The following is a 16,540-nucleotide window of genomic DNA, read 5'->3' as shown; positions in this document are numbered from 1 at the left end:
TCCTTTATGAACAAAATATAGATAATTTTGCCTCACTCTCTTCTCTGAATCACATTATCAATTCTACTAGTCAGTCGTGACTGTGCTGAAAGAGGTGTTTAGTAAGAAAACTTGGTTGCTTAGCAATGCATGTCATGAGAATTAAAATTTTAAAGCTGCAGTATATATATTTCTGAGTTATAATACCTTCAAATCAGGAATTGGTAATAGCTTTATTTTCTCTCCTTAAGTGTGTGTTCATGTTTGGCTGTCTTTGGAGAGAATGTAAGTTATACTGAATAAACACTAAAATTTCAGCAATACAATGTTACTGTTTCTGGTCTGTGAGATGAGCTTTTATTCTATCTTTGAGAAAATTTTGAGGCATGGTGACTCACTTCTCAATTTTGTAGTTATCAGCAAAATCAAGTGTTACTAATTATTTGTGTTTTTTAATGTTTGTTCTGGTTTTCCTTGTAAGTATATATTTTTTTCTTAAATTACTCCTGTGTGATAAACTCCTTAATGCATCTATACTGACTCTAAAAAGTGTACTGTATAAGCAATAACAACAAAAAAGTGGAAAATTATCTGCAATGATAGTTCTGTAAACTTATTATTGGTGCTTTTTTCCAGTAACTTTTTTTCTGTGCATATAAAGGCAAAGTGAGCATAAAAGCAAAGAGATAATAGAGAATTCTCAGTGGATCACCTATTGCTTCCAGAAATAGAGCTCAGCTAAGATATCCCTGACTTTGCCTGAAAGCTGTAATTTTGTTCTACGTGAGGCACGAATTGCTTGTGCTAGATTAAGTGTAATCCAGAGTTCACTCTTGTACTATTCAGTCTGACACTACCTGATAGAGACAGACTGTGTTTGCAGGCTGACTTTGTATGCAGTTGAGTTTATCACTTTTTGTCTCTTCACTTTATCCTCCTCTTCCCATCCTTCTTCCTTCTGTAAAGGGTTCCAGAGTCTCATCATTGTCTCCTTTCAGTCTTTATTCTATACCATGTTACTGGGAAGTTAAATCAAATGGCTTGAACTGTTTATTTGCTTCAAAAATTTCTCATCTACAGATCTTCTCTCCTTTTGCTCAGCCTTCTGGCTTGAATAGAATTTTACAATTCCCCCTAAACGTTCAGCTTCTGATTTCAACTGAAAATGGCTGAAATGCTGCTTTCATTTCTTCTGGACATGTGGGCCTGAAATTTAGGAGTCCTCTTAGAGTTGGCTATTTTCTTAGAGCCATGCAGCCAGACTACTTTCTGAGATTTCTCAGATGGGGAGATTGAGTCTTCTGTTTCTGTTAATCCACCAAAACATTTATCCAGGCTCTCGCTTCATACTGAGATCCTTTACTAAGCTGCTTATTTTGATGTGTATGTGTATGTTTGCACATGTGCATATTAAATGTATAATTTCTTTCCACTTTCCCCTTTAAAACCTCTCCATAAACTCCCTTAGTGTGCCCACAAAGTACTACCTTCTAAAGGTGTCTGAACGAACAGTAAACTGAAACATTACCAAAATGTTTCTGATATTCCAGTTATCACTTAAGTCATTCATAGCCTGTCATCATAATTCTAGATTGTATTTTCTTTTGGGCAGGGACTATAGAGTTAGAATCCCTAGGTACAGTTGTACTATCACTGCTAGATAACGTAAATCGAAAAGAAAAGAAATTCATTATTGTGAGTACTCTGCAAGATGACGTGTTTGAATTTCTGAGAAGTGCAGTGTGGAAAATGAAAAAAATTATACTGTTGCAGCTTTGAGTTTTTTTAGTCTAAATGCTAGTGAGTTAACTGCATACATATGTTGCTACTGTCTGGAAGTTCTCCTGCACATGTGGCGCTGATAATGGTTGTTTTTACATGTATCAAAGAAATTATGAACTTTGTCACTTAAAGTGGAAAGCAGGAGGAAGATTGATTGCCAGGAGTTGTTTTCATATGAATGTAGAAAATGTGAACTACCAAATCATCTTTCATTTAAAAAAACCCCCATATATATATATATATTTTTTTTTTTTGCATGTACTTTCTTTTAGAATATATGCATACAAATTATGCATATTATGTACAGGCTATCACTTCAAAGTTTGGATATTATCTTCATCTCTTTTATTGTAGAAAAATTTAGTGGTGACTTTGCTGATTCAAAAAATGAATCATGTGGGACCTGATGCAATTGTTAGAAAATAAGTTGAATATATATGTCTCTACCTGTTTCCTTTACAAAATGTGGAACTTTGCAGGTTTAAGTGCACCACATGTGTGCTTTGTACAGTTGCTAGTAACAAAGGCTTGTAGCTCAGAAACAAAGGTACATTAATTCAGATGTTAAGTTCTTTGCAATGTATTTTTGTGTTTTGTACTTTATTAAATAATTTTTTAGAAGAATTTAAAGGCAAAATTACAATATTTGGACAAAACGTGGTATTTAAGTTGAGAGAAATGTGTAATATTGAAGTAAGACTTACCATTTACATTGCAGTTCTTAAATATTAATAGTATCTAGCTTTTGCTGTTTGAACCTTTTCTAACCTTTTGTTTATGATGCTAGAATATTTGATTGTCCTTCAGCTGTATGGAAAACATTCTAACAAATACTTGCAACAAATTACTTAGCTCAAGTAGTGAAAATGTAGATATTTATATACACATAATAAAAAAAGCATCTGGCCTGAAATGTTTGAAATAAACTGTTACAGTGTGTGATAAAAGGCTCGTCTCCACCACTGCAAAGGAGGATGGGGTCACAATGACAGGCAAGGGATCCCCACCCAGCAAGGCAGTCAGAGGAATGGTGGCCCAGCACAGACTTCTCTGGGGGCTGTCATAGGAGAGCCATCAGCTCTGCACTCTGGAGGCGACACCCATCACAATGAGTTGACTAAGGGTTGAGGCTGTCTGGACCATCTCGGAGACTGAACGGGTGTGGGGCACAGTTGAGGGGTGCAAGGAAGGAGCATTTTGTGATTGCATCCAGCTTGCGAAGTCTGGGGAGGAACCAAACACATTGTAGGGGTCAGGGGAGAGAATGGACATTTCAAGATGATTTGTGAAGGAACCGCCATGGGAAAATAGAGAGATAAGGGGATAAAAGGGAAAGGTTGCCTGCAAAGGGCTTGGTGATCAGTATGCTTGTCTGGCTGTGTTATGAACCTGGCCAGCACACTGTCCTGTCTTCACAATAAACTGTTTTTGTAGGTTAGGGGCTCTCTAGGGACCTGTGTGTCTGTGGTGCAAGCAAGTGGAGGATATGCACGTTGGTGCATGACTGCTAGCAAATATCAAGCTGAACTAGCTGGCAAGATGTTTAAGTGGCTAGGAAGCCTCCTGTATGTGTGTATCTCTGGAGTGAGACAACAGGAAGAGTTGGCTACCAGAGGGAGCAGCAGGTCCAGGCCGACTGCTGGAGAGACTGTAAGGTCTGGGGGTCGACCGAGAGTGCTGGTTCTGTCTGTGGAGGATGTAACGGGAGGCTGAGAGAGACAGAGGTTCCACCAACATCGCTGATGGTTTCAGCTTTGGCTAGTGGCAGGTCTCTCTTGGAGCTGACTGAGACTGGCTTTGTCCGACATGGGGGCAGCTCCTGGTCTCTTCTCACAGAAGCCACCCCTGCAGCTCCCCCACTACTGAAATCTTGCCACGTAAACTCAATGCATATGTATGTATGTCTGTCCCGATAACGGACCTTCCTCTTTATCAGCAGAGGGAGAAGATGAGGCCATTGGTAGTGCTGGTTCTTGTGTGAGTGCTGAGTGTTTGTGTACGTCTGTGTGGCTGGCCGTGTGTGTGTGTGTGTGACACCTGGGATGACATGTGCAGCCTTGCTAATGGCTGCAGCTGGGGCTGTGCAGCTGCTCAGGGTTTCCTGAACACAAACCATAGTTATTTGGTGCAGTATGTGGCATGTATTTGACAAGTGATACTTAAGAATCTGTAAGTGGTGTACGAAGCAGGAAACAATGCTAGCAACTATAAATGGGGTTTAAATTCTTTATTAGGTTAGGCTTCAATGGCAACAGATACAAACAGTGAAGCAACAACCTCACTTTAGTTGAAGAGGTAGTGAGGGGAAGACAAGACAAGCTACCCATGAAAGCTTAATAAAATACCCAAAACTTGCTCAAAAATGAGTTAGAAATTGTAAGAACAGTAAAGACCAGGATTTGGATTTGACTTAATGTCAAGATAAAATGTTAATCTTCTATCTGCTTAACACCATTTCACCTTTCCTGTGAGAAGGTGTAAAGAGCAGTAGCCACAACTCTTCCTTGGGCCCTTCTTTTATTTGAGGTAGCAAGATAGAATCTGGTCAGTATCTCATTCTTTATTTCCTGGTAGCAGCAAGCTTCTCTTAAAGGAGCTTCGTAAGTTCTTATGTTTTTTAATCAGCAACTTCTTTAGTTTCACTGTTGCAAAAGAAAGAGTTGTACAGTTGAGATAGGTGGTGAATTGAAGTCACTGAGCTTAAATGCTTTGAACATACAGAAAATGCATTTTTCCCTGATAAGCCCGCATAATAGATTACTTCTTTATTCGAAGGAGAACCATGTGGTCTACTAAGAAGGAATAATATACTGAATGCTTGCCACACTGTAGGTGGAGAGGTAAGGATAGGAAGTAGAGGTACTTAACTGAAGTCAGAAATAAACTGAGACCAAATATGTTTTCAGACATAAAGTGGTACAGAGCAGAGACCTCAGCTTTCCAGGCACAGGGCATCTGAGCCTTTAGAGAGTGGTGGTACTGATTGATGGTATTGACAAAGGCAGTGACTGACAGGCTTTTTAGATCAAAATATTGACTGACTGAAAAGAGATACTACCTGTTCTGGGCTCCAGAACAAGATTGTAGATTTATTTTAAAAAAACATGACTTGAGGACAAGTAGTAGTCAGTGTCTGTAGCTATGCCTTTTCTCACTGTTTAGAGCTGGCTTGCTCAGGGACAAGGGTGTGGATTGTAGTCTGTGAACACACATAGTAAATCTGTAGTCATAACCATTGAGCTATAGGTTGTTCCAGAGCTTGCAGTAGGGTATAGATTGGACTCTTCAGGGCTGTGAAGACATGAGGGAGGAGACCATAGGTGCTGTTTTTGTAGCTGAAGGGTGGTATTACAAGTCTAATCTCTAATCTGAAGGGTGTCAAGAAAGGTGCTGTGTTAAAGTAGTGGTAGTAGCTGCTGCTGCTTTTTCTCTTGCTCAGTTCTTCATTCTACTATGTTTGCTGGCCTAGGAACACAATGGTTCTTCCTTCCTAGGTTCCTTCTCTCCATGGTCAGTGGGAAAACTTGGTCCTGTGCTGTAATTTTGTTGTTGGTTTTTGTTTGTTTTGGTGCTCCTGACCCAACAATGAGATGACCCTCATTGTTTGAGAATCTTAACCTTATGCATGTGGGAACAAGTCCTACAATGTCGTAACTCTGTGGATGCAGCGGAAGAGTTAAGTTGCACACATGGCGTGACTAGCTAAAGGTGGAGAGGTTTCAGGGCAAGCTGACTTGTTTCCTAGGAGCTCTTTGTATGGAAGTGTACAGGGTTGTAGAGAGAGGCTATGTAGACTGCCTGCCTCATCAACATGGCAGTTGATGCTAAAACAGGTTATCTAAACTATTTGGCAAAAATGGCCTTTTCAGAAATTGACTTTGTGTGCTGGATGTTTGAAGAAAATGGGAAAAACCTCCTTACTTTTCCAGAAGTTACAATGTCTTTTTTTGTGGAAGGTTTGTGATATATCTTGGTAGAAGTGACTACAGTTGGTACAGACAGCACCTTTTGACTTTCAGTGCTTCCCTCACAAGATCCTAGATGGATATGAAGAGAGGATTTTTATAAAATGCTGTGATTTATTTTTTAAATAGTTTGAAGATAACTAGAAATTAATTTCTTTTTTAGCAGATTTTTCATTTCCCATCTCAAGTATTTGAAAGATAATGGTCATCATTATGTCAGAGACCAAATGTTTTCCACTGCTATGCAAGGGAGGGGTGAGACAGCTAAAATTTCCCTAGTTAGTGGCTTTCAACCGAAGGCTGAAAGAAATTAAAAAAAAGGCAAGAAACTCCAAGATGAATCATAGAAGTGGGTGTTTCCATAGAGTGAGCTTTCATAATAGGTCCACCAATCTATCACTAGCAATCAAAGAATAGTAAACGACAGCATAACAACTGGCAGAGAGCAGTCCTAGATACACAGTACTGCTTCCTAACATGGATTGTTTCTGTATCTGAGCTGCTTCCTTTGTAAGCATGACAGAAGTGAGTATGCCAGCAGCAGTGATAGTAGTTGTTCTTAAGATTAAGGTTCCTTGTTTATATTTTAAATAATTTTTGATTTCACAATTATTCAGATCTGACTATAATAAAACTATATTTTTGTTAAAATAAGGTCTTACTTTCAGGGAAGGACAAATTAAATGTACGATAAATTGCTTATATGGTGTTAAATAACAGAAAATAGACATATGCATGTGGAATTGTGACAGTGCAACAAAATGGTGAAGTCAGTTCATATGCAGATAAGATATATTGTTTTCCAGCTAAGAAAGAGGGAAAGAAATTAAGAGCAAAACTTGTATAGTTGTCATTTACAAAAAAAAAAAAAAAGTGTTGAAAATCTAAATGTGGAAGTAGTAGTGATACTTTTAACCAAATTATTTTGTTACTGTAAAAAAAAAAAAAAAAAGTCTCTTTGAGTCAGGTTGATTTAATTTCCAGTTGGGAAAGAACATATTATGCTTGTAGTGTAAATTAATACTTGTTTGTAAGATAATGTAAATTTGGTCCTCTTATAGTTGGTTTAAATGGTTTACTTCTGGAAGATAATTTGCTGAAATAAAACCAAAGGAGAAGTTAACGGTAAATTTGAAAACCTAAACAACCTCCTTTCTCTTCATCATACTTTCAAAGCTCTTTCCAGTTCTGAGAGAACCTATGGGTGATCATTCTTATGAGATTTTTCACTGGCAAAGGTTTTAGGAGTATTTACTAGAGGTGGAAAAACAGGCATAAGTTTAACAAAAGCCAAAACCATTCTTGTGACATTATGCTTAAAGAAATGATGACAACTTGAGAAAAAGAATGGAGATCTTTAAACTTGGATCAACAGAATTACGCCATTCTTTGTCTGGTGCCAAAACAGTACAGCGTCGTAAATTTGAAAAAGTGAGTCTTACTGCAGATATTGTAAAGTGTTCCTTAGTGCAGTAGTATTTTGTAAGATGAGGGTGCAGTGTGTTGATAACTTTTTAATATTTTTAACTTTTTAATCTTCTTTTATAATAATTTTTATATCCTTTGTTTTAGTTTTGCAAGGTACAAGATTATACATGAGACCTAATTATCATCCATTCCAGATTAAGATGATTAATAAGTCTATGTTGGCAAGTACTTCGGTTGTAAATATACTGCTGTTAGTGCTATGTGAGAGAAAATCACCTCAGATGAAAATAAGAGAGTACTATAATAATAATAATGATATCTAAGTATTTAGAGGGATACTCTTTGAATGGATAGCATTAAAGAACAACCTAGTCTCAGTCTAATCTAAACCTAACTAATAAACACTGGAATTTCCATTCTAATGAAAATAAACATTTTTTATTCCATATTGCGTAAAGGACTTAGAATCTGGTGGTTCTTCATTAAAAAATAGCGTTGGTTGACTCAAAGCTTGGCCTTTTAGGTTTTTTTTAGATAAGCGATTAGCAGTTTTTTTTAATTAACTGGATTTCCGAAGCAAACTAGGCTTTTGACCAGCCCTCTCTGCATGCATGTTTGTGTTTGCATGTATGTGCATCACAAAAAGAGCATAAACAAGTGAGAGTCATTACATCTGGCACTGTTTGGAGTAATTTTGAGACCATTAATGTTACTACTGGCCAAGCTAGCCACCTTTGCTATGTGCTTTTCTTGCTTACTTAAGAACCACCCAGTTGTAGTGGAAAATCTTGCTGTTCATATTCATCAAAGAAATTTTCACTCAGACTGTGCTTCATATGATATGGGAACTAGGACTGTATTTTAGAATATTCTATTTTTTTCTTCTAAACCATTTTTTCCCATTGTACAGTTAATGATGGGAATAATTCCTTCTTAGCCACTCTTGAGAGGCCACAAGTGAATTGAACAGAATATGAAAGATCTTTATCCCCAAAGCAAACAAAGAGTGCAAATAAATAAAATTTCAGTCCAAGATTTTTACCCAGTATTGCTCATTTGTAAATGTACATATTCTTAAAATACCTACCTTTAGTAGGTAGGTAGGTACTTTCCACTGTCACTGGAAAGGCAGATTGAAGTTCGTTGTATTCTGGATATATACCTGCCATCTCCACCAGTATGTAAATATATAACTAAAGAGCACAAATTAGAGTGCAGTCTTGTAGAATGTTACTGTTTGGCCTCTTCAAAGTAATTAGATAGTACTGTGTAAATGTTTCATGGATTAATAATCTTTGTTTCACTTTGAGACAATTTTAGGGTTTTCTTGTTGTTATTGGGCCAATAGATGACCTGTCTTAGAGATCCTTTGATATTTTAATGGTTTTGATTATCAAATTTTACCACTCTTCCAGACCTGTTCTCTGAAATACTCTGATAGGCAACAGAAAACCACCATTTAATGTAGGGAAACAGTCAAGCAAGAAAGCTTTACCAGTGATGTATCAGGGGCTATGATTTTCAGCATCTTATGACCTAAAAATGAAGGGATACAAAACCTCAGACTGAATAAGCTTTGACTTATGTGCACACTGGTGGTTCTTTCATTTTTCTTCAGTGGTTTATAATGCAGAGTAAAATGTCCATACTGTTTTTTAGGAAACAAAAAAAAGCAGATCAGTTTTTCTTTTTAAAGACAGTTTTAATATGTAAGATTTTGGTTTTATGTTTATTATATTTGTTTTACATCACTAAATTAATATATCCATGCATATCAGCATTTCCATTATTATTCTCTTGATTTCAGTATCTACCAAACTTCATTCTGTGTTTAAAGTTTCTTTTTAGGAAGAAAATTAAGTAAATAATATAATAAACAATGTCAGAGATGCTCTTTTTGTGGCTACACTAGACACAACTTTTCCCCCAAGACAGATTCCAATACTTATTTTAGTACCTAGATTTGGCATTACTGTACATCAAGGGAGTTACACTGCTCTACATTAAGGGAGTATTTTTCCTATTATTTGCTGTTTTTGTAGACCACAGTAAATGGAATAAGAGACACTGTGGTCTCTTGGAGAGATAGTAATCTGATTTTTAAAAAGATTTTGAATCCAAGTGTATTTGATAATGTCCTGTATATAAATAATTCATATACTTGGTTGAGAGCTTATGGTGTTTTGAGGAAAATGTTGTCTTCTTTTAATGCTTGCTCATAAACTGAAGGAGTGGAAGAGACATGAGAGGAGGTGAAAAAGGTGCATGAAAGAGAGATAAATTTATTCTTAGTTACAATAGTGACCAACACCCCACCCCCCCAAATGTTATGCTTGCTTTTTTTTTTTTTTTTTAAAGTGAGACTTGCAGCTTTCTGAAAGTAGGCCTCTAGCTAATTACTTTGGTAATCCAATTTTCTCCAGTTACCTGCATTTATATCTAGGTCTCAGCTTACCACTTTATCTAAAACTTGCATTGCTGTAGATGCAATTCCTTTTTAAGAACTATTTTTCAAAGGCTCAGTTCAGCCCTTCACAGGTCACTTGAATCTTCTGGTTTGTCAGACCTCTCACTAGAATTCCTTGTACAGTTTTTCTTCTGGTATAGGACAAGAATTGTGAGTGTCTATCCTGACTTTCTGACAAAATGCAGTAATATCTACCCTTGATTATGGAATTTTCAGCACAGTAGGTACAGTAAACAGAGCACAAAATGATGGTCATATAGAACCTGCGTGCATCTTGTTATTGACCTTTACGTGTCCAGCAGCCAGCTTGCAGCAAACTTAACTTGTTGGTTCTGATAGTAACTTGCCCTTACTGAAAGAGGCTGAAATATTTGTGTTAAATTTTGTGCATACTGGAACTCCATACAGTTGTTCCTGATGTAGACAGGCTGTTCCTGCAGTAGAAGGCTGTAAAGATGTGTTTCTAGTGAAAGTGGTGGGGTCACCCTTTTCTGTTTTATTATCTTTAAATATTACTAAGATACTCCATTAATTCCAGCTGTAAGTTTATTGTGTGGGAAGTGTAATTTTGTGTGTGTGTATGTGTGTGTAGAGTAGCTGGGGGAGGGAAAGAGTTTAATTTGTGATTAAGGAGGCAACATAATTATATGCTTTATAATGTTCAATTTTTACACAGAAATGTGAATGACTAGGGACCTCTACTGACTTGTAAACACAATCATTGTAGTTGAGTATTTTGCAGAATTTGTCAAAAGCTAATTTTTTTTTTTTTTCCCCCAAAGGAACTTCATGTTGGTGTTGTTTATGCCAGAACATAGTAAGCAAGGCAAATTAACTCCAGCCTCGTGTAAACTCTTAATTGGCCAACACGATGCAACTGAGCATGAATTCCAGGTGGCTTTGGAAATGAAAGAGAACTGAGCTCTCTGGCTGGAAGCTGAACGTGATGACAGCCTGGTCTATGGTAGGGAAGCTGAAAATGGCGAAGAGGCACTCCAGAGAAGACAGAAATGTGGAACAAGATGCTGGGGAATGCAGTGCTGAATCTGAGGAATGGACGAGCTCAGAAAGTGAACCTGAGCAACCATACTTGAGAAGCAGCTGTAGCAACACTCAGTGGAGAGAAAAGGAGGTTTCCACTAAACCACATCGGCCACTCTGTCGGTCCCCTTGTTTGGATCGCCCAAGTTTTTCACAGAGCAGTATCACACAAGACGTGAAGCTAGACGAATGCAAAACAAATTTGGACAAGGAATACCAAGCTAAAATGGATTTTGCTTTAAAGCTTGGGTATGCAGGAGATCAGATCCAGGCTGTACTGAATAAATTGGGAGCAGATGCGCTCATCAATGATGTTCTGGCAGAGCTTGTGAGACTTGGCAACAAAAGTGAATCGGAGGGACAAAGCAGTGCCAGCAGTACCACTAGTACTCTGGTGCCAAGAGGCCCTTGCCCAAAGGAAATAGCAAGCCCTGAATTGTCACTTGAAGACGAAGTTGTTGACAACAGTGATAACTTGAGGCCAATTGTCATTGATGGAAGCAATGTGGCTATGAGGTGGGTCTCTCTGTCAAGACATTTGAAAAGGATAAATCACTAAAATACGAGAAAAATCAGTACTGATGGCAAAGTAATTTTAAGTCATGTAGTATATTTACACTGATAATACATCCATTTTTATGCACTCTTCAGTCCACGCTTTTAATTATGCCCTTACTCCCTTATATGTAATCTGTGTTCTAATTCACCTCCCCACTTTTCAAACCAAGTTCTCCCCTCGAATCTTTTGTTTGAGCAATCTAGCTGTAGTGTGCTTTTGTGTGGATGGGTTTAATTTTTTTGTCCTTGAACAATGTTGAAAATTATTTTTCTTTAATGCCCCGAGGCAACCAGAAAGGGGAGGAAAACCTGGTTCTTTCCAAAATGCCATGCAGTGTATGCTGATGATAAGTAGTGGACTTGAGGGTATTTGAGCTCCTGCTGATCAAGGCTGCTCAGAATTTAAAGCAATTTAGCTGTGTCAGGACAGGGATAGGCATGAGCTGAACTTGCTGACTCACAGCTGTGGTGCTTGTAGTTTCAGACATGTGCACTTGTCTGCTTGGGTCAACACTAGCTCAGGAGTTATCTGTCCTGTGCCACTTCTGAGCATGTCTGTAGAGTACACAGTTCAGCTAGCCAATGGTTTGTTTATCATTGAGAAAATATGATTTTCTATGAGGGAGTTCTTTAAACAGTCTGTTGAGTGTTGAGTGGATACGAAGATTTCTTCAGGTAGTGTTTGCACACTAGATTTCCTTTGGTATCATCTTTCTGCTCTGAAAGAAATTTGTGACTGGAATGATTTTTATTTTTTTTTCAATGTATTAAGAAAATTCAGATTTTTGTAGGTGTATTGAGGACTCTTGAGTTTTGAAATACATAAACCCACCCAAATCCTGTAAGAATATTTTATATACAGGATTTTCCAGTGCCGAGTTGTGATTACATCAATCCAAAAGCTGTGTCTCTAAAGCAACATCACCAATACCGGATTTAACTTTTTTCTTTCGTTTTTTTCTGTGCCTGTTCAATTTGCAGTCTCTGTACTGCTGGAGTTACTTCTGAGTGTAATGTTGTAGCAACTGGAGAAAAGTGTGTGTGTGTACTCTTACTGTTGCATAGCTTAGAACTGATGCTCTATTTATATAATTGTAGAATATCTCAAGGTGGAAGGGACCCCTAAGGATCATTGAGTCTAACTCATAAAATGCATATGCATTTGAAAATTTTAAAGGATATAAAAATCTGAAATGTACAAAAATCTAAAGAAAAATGCTTTAGCAACATCGTGACTTCTGTATTCGTTATGTTGAACGGATTTGGATTACACTGGTGATCCATAGGCCTTAGTTTTACAGATGGTCTTAGATCTGTCTGCCTTTGGTCTCTGTCAGTGTTGCTTTATGTAGCATTTTGAGCCAGGGAAGAGCATGCACCTTGCAGTAATGTGTGAAGTTGGTCAATAATAACAACAACACTGAAGTAAAATTTTGAAAAATGATCCATAGAATAATGCTAAAGACAAGTGTAGTAAGATGCAAATTTCTTTAATTATGCAGCATCTGCTCTACAGGCTGGGAACATCTGAAAAGTGCAAGGGTTATACACTTCTCATACTTAAAAATGCTGCGGTTATTGATGATACAAATGAAGGCCTTGCCTATATGGTAAAAGGTGTATGTTGTAAGTGAAAGGTGATATATATATGGAAAATGGAACCATTTCAATTTTCAGTGTTTAAATTTTCTTGAAGTAAAGAGTTTTGCGGGATGCTCCACGGAGCTAACAGCTTGGAACAGGATGGTGCAGCAGCTGGATGCCACTTTGTGGACAGTCGGATGCCAGCTGCTCTGAGTCATGGGAGGAGTACCTCGCAGCTCTGTGAAGCCTCCTTGATTACAGCTGGCTGCACGGACTGCCCCAGCGCTCCAGGGCTGCTATATCAGACCCCTCTCCTGTGTTTTTGCCCAACACTGCTGCCCTTGTGGGTTTTTTTCTAGTAGGGAGTGTCCCTGGGGTGTGTGGCCAGGAGGCCCTGCAGTGTCCTGTAACCCTCCCTGACCTGGCCACTCACCCCCTCTTCTGTGGTGAGGATTCCACTCCTCAGTACAGAATACTGAGGTGATTCAGTTAGCACCTTCTGCAATGGATGGAATGATTCGGAGAATTTAATAGATTTTCTTCAAAAATAGAGAAGTGTCTTTAGAAATAGTGACTGGTAGGTGCCAAACTAACGGGGCAGCATTACTTATATCACAGCTGATGAAAAATTGCAGCTGTGTTGAGAAAGGGGGGGGAAAAATTGTATCAACAAATTTTGAAGAGTCTGTATCAAGGAGCATGGCATTAGCCTACTAGTCTACCCTTTTCAAATGGAATTTTGGAAGCAGTTCACTTGCTAGCCACACCGAAATGTAACAAAAGTTGGTTTTCATTGTTTTTTGGTGTTTATTTAGTAAGAAAGGCAGACCATTTTTTCCCCTCAAGTAGTTACAATATTAACTGAAAAGAACCAGAACCCTTAGTTTTTTATTATTCGGTTATATGGTGTAGCAGTAATATATGCACTCAGTTTTTCAGACAGAGAAAATGTTGGCTTGAGTCTAAATATGAAATCCAGCCATACTGCAAAGATCTGTGTCTCTCTCTTACCTGTGTAGTTGAACTGCTAAAGTTATTATAATTGAATGTCATCTTTTTCTCCTATGTACGTCCTTATCTATTATTCAGGAGTTCCTAAACTACTTCCTGAGAGGATTTAAAACCCGATTCTTTAGTTTACTCTATGTTTAGCAAATCAAGATAGGTGCACCCATGAGGTAGACTGAGTAAGATACATAATTAAGGTTCTCCTTCTCTAAGGAATTTTTTTTTTCCTTTGCAGAAATTTCTTAGGCCATTTTAAAAGTTAATCTGAATTGTGTGCTGGTTTATAGACTCCTCTGTGTTTCAGCAAACAAATTTTTGATGGGGGTGGGGCTTATACAACTTTGAGAGTTTTTTCCTTCCCTTAAAAGAGTCCTAATAAATAATAATATAATAAAAATGCAAAACATAAGTATTAGAGAAACACATTCTTTAATCTAGATGTTTAAAAGCACCTGTCACCCATGACAGACAGCACTGTTAGTTCATTTCTTTTTTCATTATCAATAACATTTTATGGTAATATTTAAGGTAAGCTCAGTTTGTTGGGGAAAATGGTATTTTTCATTAGCTCAGCTTATCAAATGAAGAAGTGGAAAAACTTCATGTTTACTTGGTTTTGATTTTGGGATAGTGAAATTTCACCATCTCTACAGTTTTAAGTAGCACTGTCGCTGTAATCTGATGGCTGAATAGTTCTAGGCAATTGTCTCTTTCCAGTTATGCAAACTGGTCTAATAAAAAGATTTATATATCTTTACAGACTTTGTCTTCTTAGACCATGGCAGCTTTGGAAGGAAAAAAAACCAAACACCACCACAAACAAAACCTAAAACCAAATATAAATTTTGTTCTTGCTGTTTCTAAAACTTTTGCATGTTCTTCAGCCATGGGAATAAAGAAGGATTTTCCTGTCGGGGAATTCAACTAGCTGTTGATTGGTTCCTGGAAAAAGGACATAAAGATATCACTGTGTTTGTACCTGCATGGAGAAAAGAACAGTCTCGACCTGATGCACCAATTACAGGTGACGGATAAAGATTTTCTTTGACCCCTTGGTTAAAAAGAAAAAGAAGTATTGCACCAAGACACAACCATGTCATCTTTCTGATGGGTGTTACATACTGGGCTGTGGATGTGATGTTGCATGCTCACTTGTGAACACAAGAATTCCACTAGTGAGGAAACAAGCATATAAGTATGCACCTGTAAACAGTGCTGGTTTTTTGTAACATTACACTGTCAGCAGTTCTGAGAATTAGTTGTCTTAACTTTCCCATTAGCAAACATTGTCAAGCATGTTGGAATGGATTCTTAGTTGCTGTGCAAGTATAAAATAAGTAGTGTCAAGGCCAGGGACTCATTTAGTAGGATTATCCTGAACACTGAAGAGGCAGCATGTGTTCTGACCCATAGTACTTTTGTTTTAGTCCAGGCTAACAAGGTGGCTACTGTTAATGCAGTAACAGCTGAGTTCTTGACATGTTCAAAAAGGTTGAGTAAAGGTATTTGGTTGTTGGCAGAGGAGAAGAGTGGCTATGAAGCTTAAATATTATTTACCCAGTGCTTTGAAACCTCAGAAGTAAAATGGCGTTCTGCATTTCAGTATTTTTTCATGATAATGAGGATTGTATATGAACATAATGACAAAATACTTTGTCAGAAAAGAGGGCAAGAAGTTTGATATTTCAAAGGCTGCATTTCTTTCTTTTAAAACTGCTCAACTAAAATTATTTTACAGATCAAGAAATCTTACGTAAATTGGAGAAAGAAAAGATTCTTGTTTTCACCCCATCTCGAAGAGTTCAGGGAAGAAGAGTAGTTTGCTATGATGATCGATTCATAGTAAAACTTGCTTTTGACTCAGATGGCATCATTGTATCAAACGACAACTATCGGGATCTTCAAAATGAAAAACCAGAATGGAAGAAGTTCATAGAGGAGCGGCTGCTGATGTATTCTTTTGTGAATGACAAGTATGGGTTTTTTTCCTTCAAAAGCAAGGGAATTTGTTAACTCAGAATCCTCAGTAAAAAACTGAAATTAACAATTTAATTTCTCTCCCCTTAGATTTATGCCTCCTGATGATCCTTTAGGACGCCATGGTCCAAGCCTTGAAAATTTCTTAAGGAAAAGGCCAGTTATTCCTGAACATAAGAAACAACCGTGTCCTTATGGTAAGTGCTTAAGTCAGCTTGATTTGTTGTATCCAAAGGTAGGTGAAGCAAGCAATTAATTAACATTTTGTCATTATTGGGGGGGGGGGAGGGAAGAGCAGCCATTTTTTGTGTTGCCATCCAATCACTATAGTCCATTTTTATACCCTTCATACACATACTAATAAAAACAATATAGCAGAAAATTAAGGATTACCAGATTACCTTGTGGATAACACAGCTTTTGCTGTTTTCTTGTGGTTTGTCTTCCAGGAAGGAGGTTCGTAACTATACAAACTGTTGTATGCATTCATAACTATACAAGCATGTTGTCAGTACTGAAATCATGAGCCAGTAGGAAGAGAGATGCTGTGTCTTGCCCTTGGCGCAGTGATATATGTGGATACAGGTGGCAGAGTCTGTGGCTGCCTGTATATACAATATATATATATATATAATTATTCCTTAGGGGGCTAATATAGAAATATTATTACTGAGAAGTGGTGAAAGATAGATATAAAGAAAAAAAGATAGCAGCTGGTGGTGTCGATTAGTTTTTGGTTTATTTAACCTGA

At 37.6% G+C, this 16,540-nt stretch overlaps 1 protein-coding gene across 5 annotated transcripts in view; it reads left to right on the top strand.

Moving 5' to 3' along the window:
* The window catches only part of ZC3H12B (zinc finger CCCH-type containing 12B), a 35,539-nt gene that overhangs the window by 9,972 nt on the left and 9,027 nt on the right, over positions 1-16,540 (top strand). For 4 of the 5 annotated variants that reach the window (XM_074915410.1, XM_074915412.1, XM_074915415.1 and 1 more), the window contains exons 2-5: positions 10,404-11,178; positions 14,697-14,836; positions 15,551-15,785; positions 15,880-15,986. In XM_074915410.1, the coding sequence (XP_074771511.1) occupies positions 10,568-11,178; positions 14,697-14,836; positions 15,551-15,785; positions 15,880-15,986 (1,093 nt within the window). In that variant the 5' untranslated portion in view covers positions 10,404-10,567. Of the gene's footprint in view, positions 1-10,035; positions 11,179-14,696; positions 14,837-15,550; positions 15,786-15,879; positions 15,987-16,540 lie in introns of those variants that run through there. The other variant, XM_074915411.1, reaches the window with a different exon arrangement.

This window comes from Athene noctua, chromosome 11 (assembly GCF_965140245.1).
Source record: "Athene noctua chromosome 11, bAthNoc1.hap1.1, whole genome shotgun sequence".
Lineage (NCBI taxonomy): Eukaryota > Metazoa > Chordata > Aves > Strigiformes > Strigidae > Athene > Athene noctua.
The sequence above is the reverse complement of the archived record's forward strand: the minus strand, read 5'-3'. Positions and strand labels throughout refer to the sequence as shown.